Here is a 25139-nt window from a genome sequence, read left to right as displayed (position 1 = left end):
GACCAACTTCCCACCAGTGAGTGAAGCCTGACAAACCAGAGATGAGGAAGATGCAACTTCTCTCCAGTCGAAGTGAAGGAGAGTCGAAGTCAAGCAGATGCATCAAAGAAGCTCACCAGCATCATCAGTATATTCTTCAAGGAGTTTAGAAGCACACTAGTAGTCATAATGCGTTTTTACCAAGGGACTGTAGTTTTCACTAGTATGCATCCACATTTGACAGGCTGAGTAGAAAACTAAGAATTTGGTGAAATAGAGACATTGCAAAACTTTTATTTAATCTTTGTTTTGAGTAAATGAACTGGAGATTCCAGCAGTTTGGGAGTGAACTCAAACTGTGTTGTGAACTAATTGGGATAATTTATTCAGCCAAAACTTTTTATTCAATTTTGGGGTGTGTGTGGGCGTATGTGTGTAGGTTTTAAAATACTTGCTTGGATTTCCCCAGAAATTTGTCTCATCTTCTTTTCTCATTACCTTAATAGAAGCAGTCTTCAGACTAGAAGGTGGCATATTTTGATGGGGAATTTTGCCCAACTTTTATCATGGAGGTTATGATTTTCTCTCATTAGACCTTCACTCACACCAATAATCAAACTGCCACCAAATTAAGTTAGGCTGGTAATTCACAGGCAACTTTTAAGTTATTTCACAAGTCCACGAAAGATCTTGTTGCATATTTTTCTACAAGACTTTCATAAATGCCAAGTATTCAAACTTCTTATAGCCTCAGAGAATTAATTCACATTCATAGAACCATATTTAATATATAATTTAACAGTGTCTTATTTAAACCAATATCTGACAAGTCAGTAAAGAATCAAAGAATATAGAATATGAAGAATCATGGAGATCAAGAAAGATAATTCATGGCTTGAATGAACTGATATCATTATATAGATATACTTTGGATTTTTTATTCAAAGGATGGGAAATATCTTATCATCCTTGCAACTAAATCAGAACTTCTTTATAATGTAGTGTTGCTATGGATTAATTGTTCTGTATAAAGACTTTTTTTGCATGTAGATGCTGTTTTGCATGAGTAATCCCAGGGTATATTGGTCAAGGACCTCTCTCCTCCTCTCCTTCTCCTTCTTCCTTTCCCTCTTCTTCTTTCTCCCTCCCTCCTTGTCCGCCCCCCCCCCCATCTCTGTCTCTCTCACAGAAGACATAGGATTAATAGCTAGGTGATTTTTAGGATGTGAAATTTTATCTATTTTATGTTTCAAAAGAACAGAGGGGGCTCTGGTTTATATTGGGATGTGTTATTAGGTCTGTTATTAGTCTTCTGCTGATGCTGCTACACTTATGTGTCCTTTCATAGTTTGTAGACTCTCTGGTATAGAAACTGACTTTTTTTAGATTTAAAGTAAAAAATGTTATTTCTGACTTAAAGACAATTCCCCTAAGGTCCTAGGTTCTAATGCCATATGAACTAGGTAGTGTGGTCTGTGATCAAGAACATTGGAATAAGAGTCAAGATACTTACTCCTGCCTCTGCTTCACTAGTAGCTAATCCTGTGACCTTGAAATGATTACCCATGTTTGGGCCTTCTTGGCACTATCTGAGAAATGAAAGAGTTGAATTGGATAATCCCCACAATCCCTTCCAGCTCCCAAAATCTGTAATTCTTAAATTCTATTGATCTGTGGTGTATTTGAATTCCATATATTATATACAAGCTATAAGGGGGGGGGGGGGGGGGAAGAGGGGGATTACTGTATTTGGATTGATGGGATTGTAGTATGATTGAAAGATAATGAATTTAGAACTAGAAGACCTAGGTCCAGGTCTTGCATCCTCTGCTTATGCCCTGTATAAACATGAGCAAAATCATTTACTTTTCCTGAGCCAGTTTCCTTATCAGAAAAAATGTGACTACTTACCTCATAGAGTTGTTGTGAGGATCCAAGAAAATAATGTATGTGAAAGTACTTTGTATAATATAGTTTTATATAAATGTAAGAAGTTGTTAATAATAAAGTTTTTCCTTGTCATGTCAACGTTTTATTTGTTCATAGGACAGTTTTTTATTCTTTGCCTGAATTTTTAAAAATCATTTTTTCAGTTCTCAGTCCTTGCAAAGCTACAGAGCCTTAAAACCTATAACTCCTAGATAGCTGACTTATTAACATTTTAGCCTGCTTTTATAGTCATACTGTCTAAAAAAATTTTTTTTGAAGAGAGAAGTTTGGTTCTTTAAACAAATTAAACTTTTAGAGTGCAAAAAGAAACTCATGTGTGACACTTTGTAAAAAATACTCATAGATCTATAGAATTTTAGAGTTGAAAAGTTTTCCAGAGGTCAAATCCAACACATACCTGAGCAGAAGTTTCCTGCAGAATATCTCCAAAAAAAGTAGTCATCCAACCTATGTTTGAAGACCACCAGTGAAAGGGAATTTGCCACCTACTGTATCACCCATTCTACTTTTGAGCAGTTCTTATTGTTAGGAAGTTTTCCATTACTTTGAGTGCAAATAGCAGGAACAAACTCCCTAAGCCTCACCTGTGGTTCCTAGTTCTGCCTTCTAAGACCTTTGAAAAAACATATGCTCAAGTCTTCTTTCCTATGAGAGTCTTCCACATACAGCACTTGAAGATAGCTCTCTTGTCCTCACTGAGTCTGATTTTCTTCAAGGTAAACACTGATCTTCTGTAATACATTTTCAAATTATATAGCTTTGCATACCCTCAACATCTTGAATTTTCTGTCTTGACAGTATCCTTCCCAAAAGGTGGTACTCACTGCTAGAAACTAACCACCTCAACTTACAAAGTTAACTTACATTGAATTTGCTGCCCAGTTAAAAGAAAAACAAATTCTCCAAGTCTTTTACCCCTGAAATTTGGTTTAACATTTCTCCATCTTATCCATCTTACTTACTAAAAGAATCAGTCACTTCCTCTCTCCACCCTCATTCCTGAAAAAGCATTTAAAATGGAATTTGAACCTTAGGAAAGGTTCATAATGTCATAAAATGGTAAATTTGGAACCAGAAGGAACATTAAAAGGTTATCTAATTCCAAACCCCTTCCATATTATAGGTAAGAAAATTGAAGCCCAGAAGGGTTAAATGATTTACCCAAATAAAGTCATGTATGTAAAAAGTGGCGGAACTAGGATTCTAAGTCAGGTTCTTTTAATTCAAGAGCCACTACTTTTTCTGCCATCTATACTACCTCTCCCAAGTTGATGTCTGAAATTTAACATTCTTTTATGGAGAAAGTTTTTGTGTTGCATCCAAAAGCTCTAAGGGCCATATTGTTTGACTAGAGGATCTGAATTTGGTAAATATTTGACTGCAGAAAATCTATTTGTTTTTCTTTTTTAGCAAAGAGAAGCAATATTATAGAATGTGTAGAGAACTAGTCTTGGAGGCAGGAAGATCCAGATTGTCATACTGACTCAGACAGACAACATATTGGCTGTGTGACTTTGGACAGGTCATTTAATACCTCAAGTGGTCCAGGCTACATTCTTTTTTTTTTTTTTAATAGTTTTTTATTTACAAGTTATATGCATGGGTAATTTTACAGCATTGACAATTGCCAAACCTTTTGTTCTGATTTTTCCCCTTCTTCCCCACATCTCCTTCCCCAGATGGCAGGTTGATCAATACATGTTAAATATGTTAAAGTATAAATTAAATACAATATTAATATACATGTCCAAACAGTTATTTTGGTGTTCAAAAAGAATCGGACTTTTAAATGGTGTACCATTACAGGATACATTCTTAAGATGATCAACTGTTCCTTCCTAGGGATCTTTCTATTCCAATGAAATCACAAAATCCAATCCCTGGCCTTTATGCAAAAGCAGATTTTTTTTTAATTGAAGATTTTGTGGTTATTAATAACGAGGATGAGCTAAGGAAATATAGCAATTTAAGTGTATGGAAACATTAAAGTTACTATTTTTTCTGTAAATGAAAATATTGAGATGAGTATTTCTCCAACCTAAAGTTTTTTTTTTCTTTTCAGAATTAGAGAACCATATCAATACCTAATCAAATTTCTAGGAAAACAGTTGCTCTCACTAAACCTTTTCCTCCCTTGTTAAAAACATATTGGGAGACTGGGTTAAAGTTCAAGAACAAACTTACAGATATTACTTAAAAGCTGGATTAAAAGTATAAGACTCAGATCACCCACCTTTGAAGGGATTACATGGGTTAGGAAGTACTGACAACTGTCATTTTGTGAAGCAAACATGTTAACTTTGAATTCACCTAAATTCTGTAACATTGTTTTTCTCTTATTGTGGACTTTGTTTAGAAACACTACAAATTGTAATTCAGAATAGGTTGAGTTAGAGAAATCTCTGCCTTTGATTTTGCTCCCTCTAAACAAAAATGCTTAGAATTAATATTAATAAATAAATTTTTGCTGGCAGGCTTGTGCCTCAAATGCAGAGAATACATTCTTTTTTAAAAAATTTTTTCCACATGAAGAAAGAATATTTTGGAGTCAGGAGATGGGTTCAAACTCCATCTCAGACATTTAGTAGTTTTCTAACCATGGGCATGTCACTTAAACTGTCTACACCTCAACTTTCTTAACTATAAAATGGCAGTAATACTGTTTGATTATTTCTATCACATGATTGTTGTGAGAGTCAGATGAGATAATATATGTATGATAATAAGTGTTTTCCAACTGTAAATCATCAGTTATCACCATTGTGATTAACTTTTAATTTATCTTATACCACAAAATGGATGCTGCAGCAAAGTATTTAGTAACAGATTACACTAACTACACTAACATAGGATTGATGAAATTTTAACAAATTAAACATAAATTTTAAAGGTTTTAAAGAAATTTTGTGATGAATATGGGATAATTTAACTCTTCTAAAATAGGTGATACTTTTGTCCTAATTGAACTGTATAAAGCTTTATAGTACACATGTAGAATATTTTAAGGGAACATAGATTGACTAGAACAAACTCTGTTTTTGTAAGGATTTAAGTTTTGTAAAGAAATTAAAAGGATTTTAAAGGTAGGAAGAAGCAAAATGATCATAAAGCCTTTCAGTTTATTTTAAAGATAATTTATTCCCTCTTTGTAAATAACCAAGCTTTAAATAAATCAATGCAGACCACGGAAAGTGAATCTTTTTAAACTAGGGAGTATAGGTATGGGTGTCAAGGTGAAGAAGGATTAAAGGCTTTACTTCCTGTACTTTTATTTATGAATTGGTAGATCAGATTTCATGGGTAAGGAAAAATATTTGTAGCCAAAAGGGCATGACCAAGGATTAGAGAACCCTTCAGGAAAAATTTTAAATCCATCCATGACATGCTAAGTGGGTTCTATAGTGGGTTGAACACAGGGTTTCAAGCAGGAAGACATAATTGAGTTCAGATCATTCCTCTAACAATAGCTATATGACTTTGGGCAGAAAGACATAGTTGAGTTTAGATCATTCCTCAGACAATAGCTATCTGACTCATCTGTTAAATGAGATAGATTCAGTAATTTCTAATATTCCTTCTAGATCCAAATTTGTGAGCTAATGATTTTAATTTTAAAATATTAATTCATCTTTTTGGGTTATTTTAGTTGTTATAAAATATATGTAAATAAGACTATAACTAACTAAAAGGATCTTTAAATTAATTTCCTCAATTATACGCTACTTACAATACAGAAGTTATGATTTTACAAATGAAACAAATACGTTAAAAAAGTGACTTTTTTTACAAGTTTTAAGTCTGGTTAGTTTGAAAAGTTATTAAAACTATCACCTCCTGAATATCAGCCTGCTGTTAAACAAAAAAGCATTTATTTTCTGAGAATAAGAAGTTTCTCAATCATTTATAAGTAGTTCAAGTAAGTCAATTCAGAATTTATTGTCACATTTAATATCAAAGAATTTTAAGAATATGAAGCTTATTTCACAAAAGGTTACTGTTTTAAAAAAATGCATCTGGCAAATAATAAGATATAAACTACTAAGCCACATCTACAGATTGTATAAAATTTGTTATAATAATAATCACGTTATGTGATAGGCAGTGCTCTAAATGCTTTGCAGATATCTCATTTGATCCTCACAACATCTCTAGCAGGTAGGTGCTATTATTATCTCAATTTTACTGATAAAGACACTCAGGTTATGTGTTTTAACCAGAATCACAAAACTTGTGAATGTCTGAGTTTGAATTTGAACTGCAGATTACAGCTCTAGTGCTTTTTCTATTGTACTACCTCTTATTTATTATTTAATAGTGATTGATTCTGAACTAGTGGAAAAAGAATTTGGTTTGTCTGACTTCTGTGGAAATTCCAGAATTTCCTATTTATCCTCAAAATTTTAGTAAATTTAGTTACTATGTTTGGGGCTGCTGTCTAAAACTAACATATCTACAAATAAACATTGCAGTCTCTAAAAAGACTCCCTTGCTGACTGCTGCATACCTATCAGTTGCTCCAGTTATCCAAACCTGAATGCTCAGTTTTATCTTAGAAATCTAATTCTCTCTCACTCCCATTTAGAAGTTTTATTGCTCTTTTATTGCTGCTTATGCCACATAAACCCTTTCTTTGCCATTCTCATCACCACGATCCTAGTTCAGGTACTTGTCATTTCATACCTAGGTTGCTGAAATTAATTTCTGATTCTTCCTGTCTCTCTCTCTCTTCCTCCTGCCCCTCCCTTTTCTGTAATTGTTCTAAATACTCTAGTAGATTAATATTCCAAAAATGTTGCTTTAATCATGTCACTCTCATTCAAAACTCTTCAATAGTTTACCATTGGATAATACCTGCTGCTGGGCCCTATCTGTGTTCTTTCTTTCACTAAAGCACCCTGTCTCTTTCACATGCTTGAGGACTATTTTTCTTTCATAGTTGTAGTCTGTAAATCAACAATCTCTTTAAGAAAGCCTTTGCTCGCCACTCCAGACCATCTTATCTCTGATATATTGTTCACATCGTTCATGTAGATTCACATACTACTTAGTACTGTTAGACAAGTTCTTTTTATCTCCCACAGTGTCATATATCTCATAGACCTTCAGTGAATATATTTCAACCTATTATTTCATGGTCCATAACATAGTACATTGTTGTATAATACTTGGAAACATGGCTGAACTGTGTTCCCCTTAATCACTTTCTGAAAAGCAGAAAATGTGCCAAATAAAGTAAAAGGATAGCATCAAAAAAATAAAGAGGGGGGTCGAAGAAAGTCCCATCCAGACCAAAGAAAAAATAACAAAGAACCAAAAAGAAGCCTTAATATAATGAATAAATATGGTGCTAAAGAAAACAATGCTAAAACCTCAGAGAATGAAAATAATAGATTTCTCCTTCCCCCAGCAATGGTAACAGTGGTTTAAAATGAATTTAAAAATATCTTTATTAAGCATTTACTGTGTTCAAAACATTGTACTAAGCACTAGGATCACAAATGGAAATGCAAGAGTCCCTGGCCTTAAAAAACACACGTTCTAATGAGGGAGACAATACATAAAGGAGATTTCAACTGTGTGCCAGATGGTAAGGTCTAGTGGTCCTTAGGGTACAGCAACAAAGCAGATGGACATGTATCTTCTGCTAATAAAATCTATTTCTCATGTCAAACCATTAGAAATTGGTGGTGAGAACTTCAGTATTTTCTATAGCTATGAATGCTTTGGTATGTGGGGATTATAGTTCTTATAAAGCTAGTTGCCTGCTATCCTAGAAAAATATCAATAAATCTGAATAGCAATAACACTAGAAGTCTGTAAAAGTGAAAAAGAATGAGATCATAAAGTGAAAAACATTTTTAAAAAATTTTCCCACTTAATAATATTTTAAGGTCAAATGTTAGTGGTTAAATAATGAGCTGTCTTGGAATCTAAAAAAAAGAATTAAAAAGTAAGACTATGTCACTGTCTCTGTAATACTGCCTAGATGTTGGAATCTTTACAAACTGCTAAGGACAAAACTGCAACAGCTCTTAGAATAGGAGAGAGAGGGGGATTATGGGTTTTCTTCCCAGAGTGCTCTCTGGCCCTAAGAGCTTCAAGGGAGGTGTGAATTCACAAAGTTACAAAGTTTACTTTGTGAATCTCCCATACTTATGAACTCTGGTGAGTAAAGGTGTGAACACAAGCATTGTATCAATTAGTTCTACTTAGTACCTTGTTTCAGGTTCTGGCCCAAAACATCAACTCTAATGAGTTAGCAGTTTGTAAAGATTCCAATACCTGGTAACAAAAGAACCTCCATATATATATATATATATATTTAAAAAAATTATAGTTTCCTTAACAGGTTGTAGTAGAAGAGGACCCATCAGTCTAAAATCATTTAGTGAGCACACATTCTCTTTGAACTAGTCTGTACCCAATTAATCAGCCTTCCCATCAGGATGAATGCCATTAAGAAAAAAAAAAAAAAGTACTATCAGGCTAGCAATGAAGAGACCTGAGTTTTTATCCTGGCTCTGTTGATAAAATGATGATGGTGGTGATGGTGATGCATCCTGAAATCAAAGCTTTATAGGAAGAATGCATTGAGAGCAATCAATATCTTTGCTAATAACATAATTTCAGCAAAGTAAAATAGGTGACAGTGGTTCAAAGTATTCAAAAAACCCCATAAAACTTAATAGTCATATTAGTGAAACATAGGACTCATCAACCCAAAACAGCTGTGAAAGGATTAATACAGTGGGGTATAAATAACTTGAAACAAAATAAAATCTATTTGTTAACTTATATAAAATTTTTTTAAAAAAATTTTCATATGAAACTGGTCTTTTTGATAAAATCATTTGCTTTACACATTTTGTTCTTGATAGACACATATTCTTTAATTCATCATGAAACCACATTTTTATCACTGGATAATAAGCATACTTTTGTTAACAAGTCATATTTTTCAAATGTAGTTTTAATTATAATCCCATGGGTTTCAGCAAGCCTTAAATTCATGTGAGCTCCCAGGCTATCGAAGCATTTTTATTTATATCTCTTGAATAAATTTCTTATCCATGATGTATGGCATTGTTCAAGGCCCCATTGCAGTATTCCATCTCTATTTGAGAATTTCTGAAAAATGTTTACTTCTCAGCATAGTGATCAGAGTTCATCGTTTTTTTCAATGGGAACAAGATTTTCAGGTCTGCTGAAAGCGAAAAAAAATCTCCCAAGTATTTTTCTGGGTATATGTTTTACCTGCTAATGAAGAAACTCATATCTTACGTGTTCTCCTGACAATGGTTTTTAGTATAACATGAAATGAAAAATATTTTTTAAATGAAAATAAACTTTTCCATTTTTCAGTACTCTAGACTTTGTGTTGTCTTGCCAATGACAAGCATTTATTTTCTTCATTAGCATCCCTTTCATACTGGTCCGCATGTTATCCAGGAAGCCATTATAAGAAGAATCAATAACATCCCTGCCAGCCATTTCTGGGATTCTTTTCTAGTTTTCTGAGGATTAATTAGGCTGTTTTGTGACAATAATTTGACAATTCTTGGCCTTCTTTTTTCCTACACCTTCAGTGTGACAAATCCTGTTTACTTGGGTTTGAATGATCCTTGAAATATTTAATTTCCCCATACCAGCAGCTACTGTAATGACTTTTGCATGTTTTCTAGGGCAATATCCATTCCTAAATTAAAAATATAAACATTTATTTATGGCATGAAATCCAAAACTCACCTCAAAGAGAATGTAAGGGTGAGCAAACTAGCTTTTAATCTAGTTTCATCTTGTCAAGATCAGTTAAGAGAAGCATTCACAAAATGAAACTTTAAAATCATTGCTTTTCCCAAGTAAATTGCATACTGGTATATTTTCTATTAAAAAAGGAAAAAGAGGATTGCTGGGTGTTTTCAGAGTATATGATATGCAGGTTATAAGCTTACAGAATTGCTTTTGGAATAAAAAGGCCTTGCTTCACAAAGCAATCATAAAGACTGACAAAACAAGTATTTATTGTTGTATTTGTTGAATTTAACTGAAAAGTCCTTTCTCTCTCAGTGGAGTCTATGAAGTGACTTAAGATCCACAAGTGCTGTCAGGTACTTCATGGGCAACATCCACATTTACTTGAACAACAATGTGTCAGCAAAGCATTGACCAAATGACCAAGGCAGGCATTATCTGTTTATAGAAATGGGAGTGTTTATGGTAGCTATTCATAGGATCAGGTCACTGTCACCAGAAATGACAGAAAAGTTATACTTAAAGGGCACAGACTTATTGACTTGATACAGATTATGCCATAAAGTGGTGGAAACTATGCAACATATTGCTGCAGCTTGCAAAAATTTAGCATCTACCAGATACATAAAAAAGCATGATTAGGTGGTTTGAGTTCTATATCAGGTTGCTATCTTTTATAAATTTGCAGATGACAATCCCTGTTCTACAGATGCAAACCTCAAAATTATCTTAAGAATATGGGAAATTGTACATCATTGCAGACAAAATTGTTTGCCACAAGCACCCAAACATGGTATTTATTCATTCAAAAAATGTAAGGATAATATTTTTTAAAAATATCACTTTTACAAACTTGTCAAAAGATAGGGATGGGTTGTATATGGTGGATGGAGAACTAGCCCCAGGAGCTAGGAGAACCTGGATTCTAGTCAGACCACTGACCCTTTTCAGTTGTGTGCTAATCTCTAACCAACACAGAATGATAGGTTCAAAAATATAAAAACCAAAAAGAAGAAGTTAAAACTACACGGGAACATAACAAGGTATGTATCATCCAGGTTGCTGGAACCATTCATTCAATGAGTTCCTGGATGATAGATTCCCATCATTTTATTTACCTGCTCAAGTCCACAAAACATTTAAGTATTAAAGAATAATAACAACTTGGAGTCATGTCTTTAGTTTCTGTATGAAACCCATCAGAAAAAAAAAAAAGATTTAAAAAATGAACTAACAGTAACAATTGATGCTAACTGGAGTTTTTGGTTTATAAAGGGCTTTCTGTGCATGATTTCATTTGAGCCTTACAGCCATCCCCAAGCCTGGCCTGAGACAGCCTGCCTATCTTTGAACTTCTTTTGATAACTATCCATAAGATAATAATTCCATTTGTAAAATTTTAGGAAAAGTATAAAGTGTGGGGAACAGAAGTATAATCTCAGGCATGGTGAAATTCAGTTCAACCAACCCTTATCAGGTAGCTCCTATGTACCTTTCACTTAGGGTAGAGAGTACATGGAGAAAACTCTCTTTGAAATCAAGAAGATCTGGCTTCAAGTCCCATGTCTAACTTATGAGTTATATGGCACTGAGGAAACCCCTCTACTCTCCAAGTATATAAATTTCAGATTAACATCACTAGGAAAAATTTCTTAATAAGAACTTCCTATGCAGAGGAAAATAAATATATCACAGCCCCCAAGATACAAATTCCCAAACTTGGGTTATTAACATGTATGCTTCTGTTCCTGGAGTACAAAATATGACTAAAGGAAAATGAAGAATTATGCTGATTTAGGATCAGAAGTTTAGAGCCAGACAAGGAACCTTAGAAATGTTCAAATCCCGTTCCTTCATTTTACAGTTGAAGAAATGAATAAGTGACTTGCCCAGTGGTACACAATGGCAAAATGGGGCCTTGTACCCTATCATCTCTCTCCAAATACAGCATCTTTAAATTACAGCACACTAAAAATTCATGCTGTTAAATTTCACTTTCACTTATGATGAAACAAGGCTGCCCTGCCCATCTGTCTTCTCATAGAGTGACGAAGACCTTGGATTTTGATGTGTCCCATGCAAGGATTTTTTTTTTTTTTTGCTCAATCCATGAATATTTATAACAGGTATAACAGGGTGTAGGTATGAGGGAGGGACGATGTATGCATACAGTCATGCCAAAGGAGAGAAGCCAAATCTCTGCCTGAAAAAAAAAAAAAAAGTTCTGGTTCTTTTTATTTTTAACTTCACCTTGACCTGGAATAATTTTTCTTTTCCACATCATTCTCAATACCTCAAACATAAATTGTGGTTCCCCAATCCTTCCCAACTAAAGTTCAGACTCCATTGCCTGTCATATGAAGCTCTCCCTTATTTTCTATTTTTACCAAAAAAATTGAGGTGACTTTATCTGAGCCATTTCCAACCCCAACATTTAGTAATGTTAATAATAGCTCAGGTTTGCAGAGCACTTTACAGCTTTCAAAGTGTATTCCACACACATTATCCTACAGTTCCACACACATCCTACTACCCTAGATTTTTATCTTACATTATATATCTCCTCAGTCTATACACTCCAGCCAAACTTGACTTTGTCCCTTGGACATGCTGTGAACTTTTCCTCCTCTGAGCTGTAAATCATAAAGTTTCTATCTTCAGTGTTATTACTTGGATATAGATGTCAGTGTCTGAAATTTCCTCATTCTATCTTTGTCTGAATTACTTCCTGTGTTTTAAACATCAGTACAAATGTGATCTCCCTTAGGAAGACTTCCTTGATCCTCTGTCTTTGGTAACTTATCTTTTTCCTTTATCCTATCAAAGCACTTATGAAATTTTCCTGAAATCCTGTAGGTTACAGTGATCTTTCTATTATTGTCTTTTTCTATCAGACTGTAAGCTCCTTCAGGCCAGGGACTATGTCATAGCTAAGTTTTGTATTTCCCAAGTGTTTGGTACATAGGTTTCTAAGTATGGTCTTATGTCACTGCCTAATAATGCTTATCCTTCTTTTGTATGCTTCCTGGCTCATTTCCTTCTAGAGCTATAGTAGGCATTTTCTTCACCTTTTCAAACCTTGCACAGTTGCTAGTTTCACTGTTTAAGGACCTGTGATTCTGTTATACCACATTTGCTGTGTCCAAATTTTTTATCAGTCTTTAACCAACCCAGACATAAACCTTTCTGAATTTAGCTGATTGAACATAAGGAAATATGGTCATATAGTTTATCATTCAGAGAGATAAGGTGGCTTTTTCCACTAAAAAAGTGGTATGACATTAGGAAACCAAATTAACATCCTTTAGTGTCAGTGTCCCTGTTTTTGTGCAGGAACCAGTCTTCTGAAAGTAAACCTGTCCTTAAATTGACTATCAACTCAGCATATAATTGTTGGCTCTCTATTAACTTTGCTCTTTTGTATGGCTATATACAATGGAATTCAAGGCTGTGGGTAGTGTCTAGAAATTCAGAGGGCTTAATTCTGATAAATATTGATTAGGAACTAGTCAGCAATTATTTCAGGAGAAAAAATCATATGAGGAAAAGAAAGACTTTGGAAATATACATTGATGTGGTATCACCTCATGCTTACAAATGTAGCCCCTGCTATTTCTGTATACTAATCTAGGCACAAAAGGAGGAATTTGCTATCTGCAATTTTTATAGACTTGAGTGTTATTGAAATGAAAGTGCTTCAAGGACATATCCATTCATTTCCAACTTACAGATTCTCATCTCATGTAAATTATTTTGCCACTTTTCATTTTAATTCTTTGCTGTCATTTTCTGGTAAAGAGATCGTTTGGATTCTCCCTGTTTAAGGTGCTTGCTCACTGATCATTCCACTGACAACTGCCCTTTATCTACAAAAGTGTAGTGCCCCTTGGATTTATTTTATCACTTTTTTTATTGCTACCTGTAGATTTCTATTTATGTTTTTCCCCTTTCCTCTGTCTTAGAAAATGTCTAGAGTCATAAACTTCCTTATATTGAACAGATGTATGTTCTGATGCCTGGAGTTTCATTTCAGAAACCAGTTCCCTCTGAAATATTGGAAAGGACAAAGCTTTGCCTCAGTTTCTTTAATTGTCAGATATAAACAATTTAACCTCTGAGGAATAATCTGAGGATATAAAGCAGATAGCAAGGTTCTAATTTTCCTTTGACTATCTTGAATTGTTTTTAATACATTCAGAAACAAAATTAGATTAATCATATGGCCTCTTAAATAACCCCTTTGGTATTTCATATTAAATTATTACCATAGGTCACAAATGGATGCCATAATAGGGTGTTTAACACTGTAGTTTCATAACATCTCTTCAGCCTCCCTCTACATTAATCTGACCTACACAGATCTGCCAATGTAATGTTCCTAAAATACCACCTTGTTTGTGTCCTTCCTGTGAATACAAACCTCACTTCCCCATTTCCTATTAGATGAAGTCTAAACACTTTAGCCCAGTTAACAAGACTTTTCCACAATCTAATTTTGCCTTTCTATCCATATCTCCTCCTCAGTTCTTCCTTTATGTTAGGGATTTTTAACCTGAAGTATATAAAATTCCGTGGTTTTTTTTTTTATAATGTTGATAACTGTATGTTAGATTCCTTTGTTATCCTAAATATTTTATTTCATTTACTTAAGAATGTAATTTTGAAAGGCAGTCCATAGGTTTCTCTTGATTGCCAAAAAGGTCTATGACACATTAAAAGCAAAGAGAGTTTTATATGAACCTTCTATTACAAATAAAGCGATCTCTTCACTGAATCTCAACACACTTAATATTTTCTTTTCTCTATTGTTTTCTTTGTTCTAGCTGCATTCTTCAGGTTCAATTAATCTATCAATAAATGTTTATTTAGCACCAACAATGTGCCTGGCATTAGTCACAGTGATGAAAATATGTAACTGAAATTGCCATGATCCTTAAAGGAATAAACAATACATAGAGAAGTAAATATGAGATTTATACAAAATAAATGCAAAGTGATTATGGCAGGTGGAGGTGGAGTGAATAAGAATTAGGGAATTAGGAAAGGCCTTCCATAGGGTGTGGCTCTCTGGCTGAACTCTGAATGGAGCTAGAGGTCCTGTGAAGCAGAAAAGTGGGGCAGAGAGATGGAAGGTGCCATGTTATAGAAAGTAAATGTTCCACTGACCAGATTGTCTAGAGTACAGACAGTCTATAGAGGAGTAATATGTGATCATCCTAAAAACAAAAGCCCAATCCAGGTTGGGAAGGCCTTTAAATGCCCAACAGAAGAGCATGTATTCTATATAAAGACAATAGGGAGCCACTGAAGCTTCTTAGCTGGAGGAATGAAATGGTCAGACCTGTGTTTTAAGACATAAATTAGACCACCATAGAGAAGATGAATTGGAACTCAATTGTTTCAGGATTGTATTTCAGAGGCTTTTGTAAAGTTTTTAAATTAGAGGTCCTTCTGAGGACCTTCCAATCTTAGAAAGGGGAAAAAGTGCAGAAGATGCAGAGGTAGAAGCAGGCTATTCTGCTTGCTTACACAGTCTGTCGGATTGTTAAATTCTCCAGGTGTGTTGAAAGAATACATAATTTCTTAATCCTTTGATTTGAAAAAACTGCTCACATTGACCCCAGTTCCCTGTGTAATGAAACAAGAACCAGAACATTTAGAGGGAGGGAAGTACACTGGTAAACCAAGTACATTGGGCTGAAGTGAGGTCTCACTTCCTTTACAAGATCTGTCACAGATAAAACCTGAATATATTGTAAATTGTTATATATTATATATTGCTATAAGATGTTTTTCTTCATTGTGTACTGTTTGTTTTCCCTCTTATGACCACATCTCATCTCATGTGTATTCAGAGTTAGTTTATATTCAAGTTTATATGGACACTTTGATCACAAACTCATAATTAGTGAATTCTAAAATTTTTAGGTTTTTATTTGCCCCTGAGTCGTGCATGATCAAGGAGCCCTGACACCTTCCATTTAGTTCCTTCTCCCATCCACAATTTTTTGTAATGTCATGCTACCTTATCATTGTACAGAATATTTGTGCAGGGGTTGTACAGGTCATCATTATGAGTAGTTCTTCCTGAGGTTCTTGATGTTTGAAAATATGGTTAATTCTGTATGTCAACATCATCCTCAAAAAGAATTGCCTCTGGTATTTTCACCTTTTTTTGTTTGCTCTCTTTCTCATGTTTTTTCCTCTCTTGGTCTGATTTTTCTTGCACAATATGACAAATATGGAAATATGTTTAAAAGAATTGTACATATTTAACCTTTATCAGATTACTTGATGTCTTGGGAAAGGGGGGAGTAAGGCAGGGAGGAAGAAAAATTTGTAACATAAAGTCTTACAAAAATGAATTCAAAAACTATTTTACATGTATTGGGAAAAATAATGTACTTTTTTAAATAAATAAATAAATAAATGATATGTATTCTTATACCTTAAAAAGGGGAGGAGGGGGAATGCATCATGGCTTTAGTAGTAATGAAGAGGAGTCTTTTCCTTGGGATCTCTCCATCTCCTTGACTCTAGTTTGAGATTTATGTTCAATTTCCCAAAAAGATCTTCATGAATTAGTGGTTTATTATTGTGGCTTTGGGCAAATGGTCTTGGTTTGATCTTATATGTTGGGGGACCCCCCAAAAATACAAATATTCCTTTGTCTCATTTTAGATGTTTAATAAATAGTACATTCACCTCTGGACAAGTCATTTAAAATCTGTTTGCCTTAGTTTCCTCATCTGTAAAGTGATCTAAAGAAGGAAATGGCAAACCACTCCAGTATCTTTGCCAAAAAGAAAAAGAAATACCAAACCCAAATGAAGTCATGAGTTAGACACAACTAAAAAAAAAAAAAACTAAAAAGAGTTAGACACAACACATTCACATAGAGCTTCCTTGTTTAGACCATTCTGACTGGGTGATGCTAATTTCTTTTCAAAAAGAAATTTTCAGATTTTCAAAAAGGCTAAAAAGAACTGTTACTGATACTTTAGACTGCTTACCTCAGTACTACTTTAATATATAATGTATAATTCATATTAATATGTAACACAGCATAGCACATATTACATAACAGCTTTTATTTGTGTCTCGCAACATACACAAAGAAACAAATACCACTCATTATCATCATTCCTTTCTAATGAAAAGTAATACTGACTGGGTAACTAAAAGCAGCTGCTTTACAATATTTTCCTTCATATGGAAGAACATGGGCAAAAATCAGTCTAAGAAGAATTGAACAGGTTTCTGGATTTCTCCTGATACAAGTACCTACAATGGGGAGAACCAGTCGAGTACTACAACTTGGGAAGATACCTCAGTACTTTGATAAGGACTTTTTGGTGTTTTAAATTTTTTTTTAACTTTGCATTCTTATTTGTTGTTTACTTCTGCAGTTACTTCAATGAAAATCAGTATCCTGATGAGGCAAAGAGAGAAGAAATTGCCAATGCCTGCAATGCTGTCATACAGAAGCCAGGTGAGGCTGTAACCTTTGATTAGGGCCACTAAAGTTATCCTCCACTAAACTTTTACCCGCCCCCCCCCCCCCCAAATCCCTGTTAAGATAGCACTCCCAACCCTTTGTCTTAATTTCTTCAAGGCACATTTTTAGGATCATCACTTGGACTTACAGGCTTTCAATACCAAAAATTCCTGTTAAGTTGATGGAAACAACATTTGGGAAATAGAAAATATTTGTTTTTCCTAAAGATTTTATAAAATTCCCTTTTAGGAATATTGCATGAGCTACAATTCTGTATAAATTTAAAATAATCATGGACATTTAATGAATTCACTAATTTTGCTTTTTCATTTTGGTAAAGGGTAAAGAGCCTATATCCAACCAGCATAGTATCCATCAAGTTCCTATCTTGTAATAACTATTTTTTAAGTTGAGGATTCTTTTAGTGAAATTCCATTGTAGGCACTACGTTCCTTATTCTTACTCAAATAAACATGCTATTTATGTGCAATTCATTATCCCTTCTCCCTTCATTATGTTCTTTCTCCTTTTCTGAGGTTCATCACCTACTTTTACCTACTTGTCTCACTGAAGGCTCTTTCATACTATTGAATTGGAGAGTAAGATATCAATCTCAGCACATGCCTACTTTGGCTTGGGTGGAACTGATCTCTGCTGAGCTCAGCAAGCCTGTGGTTTGTTGACTTACAAATGCTAACCTGAAAATATTGACAAATTGGAGGAAAAATAGGAATACTCAACATTCCTGGAATTCAGACTTCAGACAACTTTAGACATTTGGAATATACCAGAAAACAAAACTAAGCAAAAAAGACCTATGAGTACTAAAACTGTGTTCCCAAATCTCCAACACTAGTTCTACTTACTTTCTTTCATAGTTTTTTTTGTTTGTTTGTTTGTTTTACTTCATTAGGGTTTTTTTCCTTAGACCAGAATTTTAACCTACTTACCTCATGGCAAATTAGAAAATGCAAGCTAGAAAATAAGTAGGTAGGTTTTAGAAACAGACATAATTTGACATCTGAAAATAGGAAAAAGAAGAAAGAAGAAAGAAACTAACTAAACTGAAAAGCACATTTCCTTATAATGTGTTGTATTACCTTATAAAAATGAATGTTCAGGATTATAATTGACCCTGCATTACCAAGAAAAGTTTACATTATTTTTATTTTCTTGACTTGAGAAGCCAGTGAAGTATATAAAGTATACAATATACTTTAATGAAATTACCAAAATGGTTGTAATATCAAAAGTTGGGAACTTGAAAGGATTTTCTCCAGTATTTGAAAAATTCACTTAGTATAAAAGACCTCCTTTCTTAATGATACTGAATGGATGTGGGTATCCCTCACTTTATTTTTTAATAGTATTTTGTTTTTTCAATTACACGTAAAAATCATTTTCAACATTCGTTTTTGTAAGAGTTTGAGTTCCAATTTGTTCTCCCTCTCTTCCTTATCTCCCCACTCCCCAAGATAGCAAAGTAGTCAGGTATAGGTTATATGTCTATCATAAAGCTTAAAAAGTACTTGACCCCTTATGTAAATACTTTCTAGAGAAATGTGTATTTTATATGTACTCCTGAACTGTATGAAGCATATTCTTGAACAATGTTTATATTTCATTCCAAAATCATTTTATCAAGTGCCTACTCCATGCTAGATATAGGGGTAAAAACTAACCTGAATCCCAGTATCACCTACAGAGGTGTGTCATCTCTATTGTACTAAATGCATTCACAGGCAAAAAACTGTCTGACCTGGAACGAGTTACTTCCCTAAAAGTCTACAATTGGTTTGCCAACAGAAGGAAGGAGATCAAGAGAAGAGCCAATATCGGTAATGTATCAGAGAGGCTGCCGTTTCCTCCTCCTCCTCAATAGTTGCAAACTCAGTAAGACTCCAGTTGGAAACAACCAGTTCTGTTGCATAACTAGCTGGTTATTCTACTATTCTGTGTTGCAGTTTCTTTAAAGTGAAGTTGCTGGATTACATGATCTCTAAGGTTCTTTCCTGCTATAAATCCTGTGATTTTATGAATACCTCAAAACGAATACCTCTAACCTCTTAGACAGGTTTATATTATGTTTTCCTTTATCTTATTTCTTAATGGGCAAGCAATGACATTTTTATCACTGTTTATTTTGTAGTTAGTAACATTTCACAATTTAAATTCCAAAATAAGATATTACTGCCATCAAATATTGTTTCTACTATTTTGAAAGAGTTATGGTGCATACTTAAAACTTAATTGTTTACAGTACCATTAGAGAATGACTCAGGCACTGTGAAGAATTTGTCTCATGGTACACAACCAAACCTAGTAGAGCATTAAGGAATCTGAAGTGGCCAGGTTTGAAGAGTAAACTTTTGAGTCACTGAAAATCCATTCCATTATTAATTAGCTATCATTGTCCTCTATGGAAGCTTTTTAGAACCAGAAATGGGATAAGTAGTAATAAATAGCAAGTGTCTGTTAAGTAGCATTCAACTTTTTCCTTGTAATATGCTGACTAGCAGGAGTTTGCTGAATAAAAAACATTATTTTTTCATTCTTATCTTGAATGAGTGAATGAACAATCTAGCTACCTAGATACCTCTTTTATTGTTTAATAATTTTAAAAGTAAGTGATTTAAAGATGAACATTGCAATATTCTCAGCCATAGAAGTAATTTTGTATCTAAAACAATTAAAATAACGTATCAGATAATTTAGGGATCCATTTGCTTTTTTCGAAGAAGCAGCAATCCTGGAGAGTCATGGGATAGATGTACAGAGTCCAGGAGGCCATTCCAACAGTGATGATGTAGATGGAAATGACTACTCAGAGCAGGTGAGCATCTGAGCAGAGGTCATTGATTGCAAAATGGGCTCAATTCTGTGAGCCCATTTTGTACAGGGAGGGAGGGAGGGGTTATTCTCCTGCTGCCTCTCCCTCCCCCAATCCCCACCATGTGTTTAGTCAGATTTTCATGTAATTTGAAAAGGAAAGTGGTGAGATTCAGTTGTCCTGTTTAATTTGTGAGAAATCAATATTCACCCACATGGATTTATTGTCATACAACAGGACACTTGGCAAGTACGCAATGGGGAGGAGGAGGAGGGACGAAGTTCTGAGGGAGGCAGAGAAGCAGAGAAGGTAGAAGAAGAGAGGAGGATCTGATCCAAACAAGCAAGTTGCACCATTCACCACATGCACACACCCAATGTTTGAAAAATATTAGGAGCAACCGGGCAGCAGTAATTCATGCCTAAACATGTACCAATGTAGAGTACAAATCAAAGGCCCACCCACTGTGGCACCATTGCAGTGGTAACCCTCATGCAAAAATGAGTGGTTCTTCCAGAGTCTCTCTGGCATGTTGGGCGTACATATGCTTTCTACCTGCATGATTTTCCATTTCACCTTTATTTTTTTCTTTACTGATTGAAGGAAATGTATTAATAGTAGTCACTGGATCGGATAAATCCATTAGCTATTAATGTGGGAAAATCCTTGACATGTGTTGCTCAATTTCTTGGAAATATAAATAGAGTTTCATCTTGGTATCCACATATTCATATATGTAATATACCATTCCAGATTTTAATAGAATAGCTTCTCTCACATATTCCAAATTGGCCCCAGTAAACTTTTGGGTCACTGAAAATCTATTCCATTATTAAATAGCTAGATTCTTAATTATTATGGCTTCTACTAGAAGCAACAGGACTGATTCTTGTTTAGTTAATACCTACAGAGTTCTTGACTATAGTTCATAAAATGGCTGGGGAAGAAAGACTCCTAAGTCCATGTTCTAATCTGTGCTTGAAACTGTTTTCCCTACATCAATTTACTGTGATCTATTTCACAGCTTCTACCTCTCAGCTTGAGCACAACCATTTTGTAGTACAAATGATGCTTAAGAAATTTATCTCATGTAATTTTTTTTTTTGATGAACAGCAGTGTTGATCCCTAAAGGGAGTAAACAGTTACAAACTCAAAAGACATCTAGGTAACCCCTTCTCTATGAGTGTCTAAGATAAAATTCCACATCAAGCGCTGAGTACACTGTTCTGGTTTTTTTTATCTATAAGAACAAGAAAGCTAACCTAAAAACCTAAGTATTTAGTATGTCCCATCTGCCATTGTTTTCAGACCCACATCTGCCAGTGGCTATCTTCTTTACAAATGTCCTTGAGACTACTTCCCATATGTCATTTCCTGAGAAATTGACCCTCTATTCAAAGCTTTTTTGCATGAACTTCTCCAGAATAAAACTCTGGGTGAAATGGTCATTCAATATCTGTAGCAATAAACCCATAATGCCAATTTCCATTGAGAGCTTTATTGCTGAGCACGTTGAGAAGGAGTGAACACCCCCTCTAAATGAGATTGCAGATATTCTTATTAGACAACTGACTGAAGAGAGGAAAATTCCATATACACCTATTCCAGGTTTGGGTCCTATCACAGTCAATAATAAAATTTTCTCTTTGTGTTTGAAAATATATGTTCATCAATGGCCTGGTGGACATTTAGCCTGTAACACTATAGGCTTCTTGCTTTCTTTTGCTCAAGTGCTTTAGTGCAATCCTGTAAGTCACACCTTACAGCTCCTAAGCACAGGCCCCCTCTGGCGGTGTCATGCCAGTCTTCACCACTTATACTCAGGACCACTAAGAGAACTTCCAGCAGCCTGTAGGCCATGCCCACTCACAGACCAGATTGAGGCGCTCCTTCGCCTCTATCCGTTCAGTGTCTACTTAGATACAGTTCATTTTCACCCTGTCATGAGCCAACTCCTCCCTCCCCCATGTCTTCATTTCTGACCCCGAATGTCCATCTTCTGCTTGTGCTTTCTTGCATGTCCCTTCGTGAGCTGCCGTGTACCAGGACATTAACCTTGTTCTCCTTCTCATCCCATCTCTACAGGATGACAGCACTAGCCATAGTGACCATCAAGATCCCATCTCGCTAGCTGTGGAAATGGCAGCAGTCAACCATACCATATTGGCCCTGGCCCGGCAAGGAGCCAGTGAGATCAAGACAGAGGCCCTGGATGATGACTGACTGACTGAAAGAGGGAGGGTCGAACTCAAGAAGTTAACTTAGTTTTAGACGTAGCACCTTAGCAGACTTTCCTCGGTCCTTAATATGTGTTCTTACAGTATAACTTTGCAGTTTCTTGTATGTCAGTTAGCTGTTAGGGTCTTGTTCTGTGAAGATGGCATGGTGCCCTCAGCCTTTGCATATACTCTCTCAGTATTAATTCCCAGTAACTAATAATCAATCAATCAACCAACCAAACTTCCCTCTCCCAGCCCCTGTGGCTCGAAAATCTTGCTGCTCTGTTCTGTCTTAGCATTCCAAGAAAGTGCTTCCAGGTATTTTAGATAGGCCTTGATTTTCAAATATTAGACTACATGTAAAATCTCGGATAACCTTAGATATCATGTCACACTAGTCTATCTACCCTTCTTTCCTTCTCTAAGACTGAAAGGATGCAAGCTGAGGTAGTGTGGCACAGGATTGACAGACACCATTTGGGAGTATCCGCAAAGAGTAAAAAGAACACTACAATCCCCACCTCCGTGTGAGAATAATGGATTTCCAGCTGCAATAAGCCGTGCCTCATTATAGTCACACTGTGGCTAGATTATACTTCTCTGGGTGCTGTGCTAAGAATGTCAATGGGAAAACATATTCGCAGATTTTGGTTGATGTTAACATGCCCAACACAGACATCTTCTCCTATCACAAGCTGTGTGACTTAGTGGATAAAATACTGCCTTCTGCCTTTGGGACCATGTTAAAAGCCCAGCCTGAGAGCATTGGGGGAAATGAGCTGAATATCTAATGGAGGCTAAGTTTACTTCTTAGAACCACTATACATTATGGGCACAGCTACTAGTGCCTGACCGGAAAAGATCCAGGATTCACCATCAAAGTTGCATTACCCTTCCCTTGCCACCAAAAAGAAAAAAAAATTTAAAAAACAGACGCTCTCAAGGAATGGATTAAGGTCACGAGTGAATGGGCTTATAACTTTGTCTTTGTAATTCTTTCCTGCAATCTACAAAGTATGATTTGATAGAAGACTTTGCTACAGCAATTATATGGGGTCTCATAAATGCAAATACTCACTTAAATATGAGTAGGAAAAAGGCAGGGGATCATTTGCCACTTACATTGTAGGAGATATAATGGGATGTGACTGCTTTGGTGTTCTTCTTTACTCTGTCCTTGTAAAGGTATGAGAAAGTTATACTGCCACAGGCAATTTAATTAATAATTGGAAGCCATATTGATAATGGATGTGGTAATATTTGTAAAGTTTAATCTACTTTAAGCAGCAGTAACTAATGGAATTTTTTTCCTTGATCACATATGTAGCACTTTTGTTACTTTTTAAAGATATTTATATTTGATAAATCCTTTTTTCATTTTGAGAATTCAAAATACCAAACAGTGAACTTGCATTATCGAGTCACCCTGCAATCACCTTGTCATCTAATAGTAAAATGATGAACTATCCATGCATCGAAGAAAATTACATCTGCTGGCATTGTCTGAAAATGATCTCCTGGCGTCCTGATTAAATGACATCGTGTCATAGCCGGTAAGAGGAAGCAGCAGAGGATGTGCCTGAAGTAGGCACAAGTGCTGTACATTTTCTGCCTCATTCCACCTTTTCTTTCCATATACAATGAAACCTTGTTTAATGGAGAATAAGAGGCTAGCTGTTAAGCAGGGCTTCTAGATCTTTTGTTCTTCACAGAACTATTTCCAATAGGGAATGAAGGTGCCATTTCTTCTCTTTTTTTCTTTGCCCCCTCCCCCTTCTGACACAAATGTCTTGAACTTCAAACATTGCTAGAGAGACTGAACTCCCTTATTTTCTCCTCCTCCTTTTCCTTTTGAGTGGAGTTCTCGAGCATCATCAAGTTTATAAGATCTACGCTAACCAAATCATCTCTTCATCTGCCAGTCTTGCTAGCTAAGTGTAAGTAGGAGTCAGCACTTTCAGAAGACATGCAGTTCACATCTATCCATGGTTTTGAAGAGCTCTATTTCAGGGGGAAAATATATATGCTTTTCACAGATGTGGACAACAGAAATAAAGCAAATCTGTTTCCCTCTTTTGATTTATATTACTTGAAAAGACAAATTTGAGTAGCATGACTTATGCTCAGGAATTAAATCATTTGATCTCACTACCAGTTTTCCTTCCTAGTTTGTAAGTCTTTTTTCAGGGAGAGTTTTTGTTCTCTCCTCTTTTTATTTTTCACTGAAGAAATATAACAAATTGTAGCTTTTTTATTTAGAGTAGAACGTTTTATATGCTTATTCTCCATTTGAGTCAGAGAGAAAAGGACAGAGAAGACACTCTCTGACAAGCAACATCTCTGATTTATTGTAAGGAGATTATGATAATTGATAGCTTCTTTATGTTGGGGCTGTACTATCATTTGTTCTTCCTCTTTCTTTTCATGGAGCAGACTAAAACTGTTAAAGACAGCTGCAGTTTCTAAAGAAATACACTGGTTGCCATAGCTTATCAGAAAGGTTGCATTGTTTTAAAGAATGAAGAAGAAAGCATCCTTCAGAGAATAAAGGGGAGTTTAGGATGTCTCAGAAGTGCAACACCAATTCTCTCTACCTCTGGCAATATGCTGGAATCGAGGGAAAATTTCCATTTAGGATAGATAAGTAACAAAGATCATCCTGTGCTCCTGAAGAGGAGTGCTACAGAAAGAAAAAGGGGAGGCTCAAACCACAGACTTAAAACCCTTGGAGCTGGAAGGGGACCTTAGAAATTTGTGAGACTGACTCTGATTTTATCCATGAGGACATAGATGCCCAGAGAGAGAGAGAGGTGACACCCACAATCAGGCAGGCATTAAGTAGAGCCAGGACTTGAAGCCTGTCCTCCAGACTCTAGAACTAATATTCTTCTCACCACATCATGCTGCCTC

The 25139-nt window shown here is 35.2% G+C and overlaps 1 protein-coding gene across 2 annotated transcripts in view; it reads left to right on the top strand.

Moving 5' to 3' along the window:
* The window catches only part of HMBOX1 (homeobox containing 1), a 250258-nt gene extending 225888 nt beyond the window's left edge, over window positions 1-24370 (top strand). The window contains exons 7-11 of one of the 2 annotated variants that reach the window (XM_051975742.1): window positions 17091-17173; window positions 18922-19017; window positions 19918-20012; window positions 20247-20318; window positions 22096-24370. In XM_051975742.1, the coding sequence (XP_051831702.1) occupies window positions 17091-17173; window positions 18922-19017; window positions 19918-20012; window positions 20247-20318; window positions 22096-22233 (484 nt within the window). In that variant the 3' untranslated portion in view covers window positions 22234-24370. The remainder of the gene's footprint in view (window positions 1-17090; window positions 17174-18921; window positions 19018-19917; window positions 20013-20246; window positions 20319-22095) is intronic. The other variant, XM_051975741.1, reaches the window with a different exon arrangement.
* The last annotated feature ends 769 nt before the right edge of the window (window positions 24371-25139 follow it).

Source organism: Antechinus flavipes, chromosome 2, assembly GCF_016432865.1.
Source record: "Antechinus flavipes isolate AdamAnt ecotype Samford, QLD, Australia chromosome 2, AdamAnt_v2, whole genome shotgun sequence".
In the NCBI taxonomy this organism is placed as follows: Eukaryota; Metazoa; Chordata; class Mammalia; order Dasyuromorphia; family Dasyuridae; genus Antechinus; species Antechinus flavipes.
This window is presented reverse-complemented; position numbering and strand designations above follow the sequence as displayed.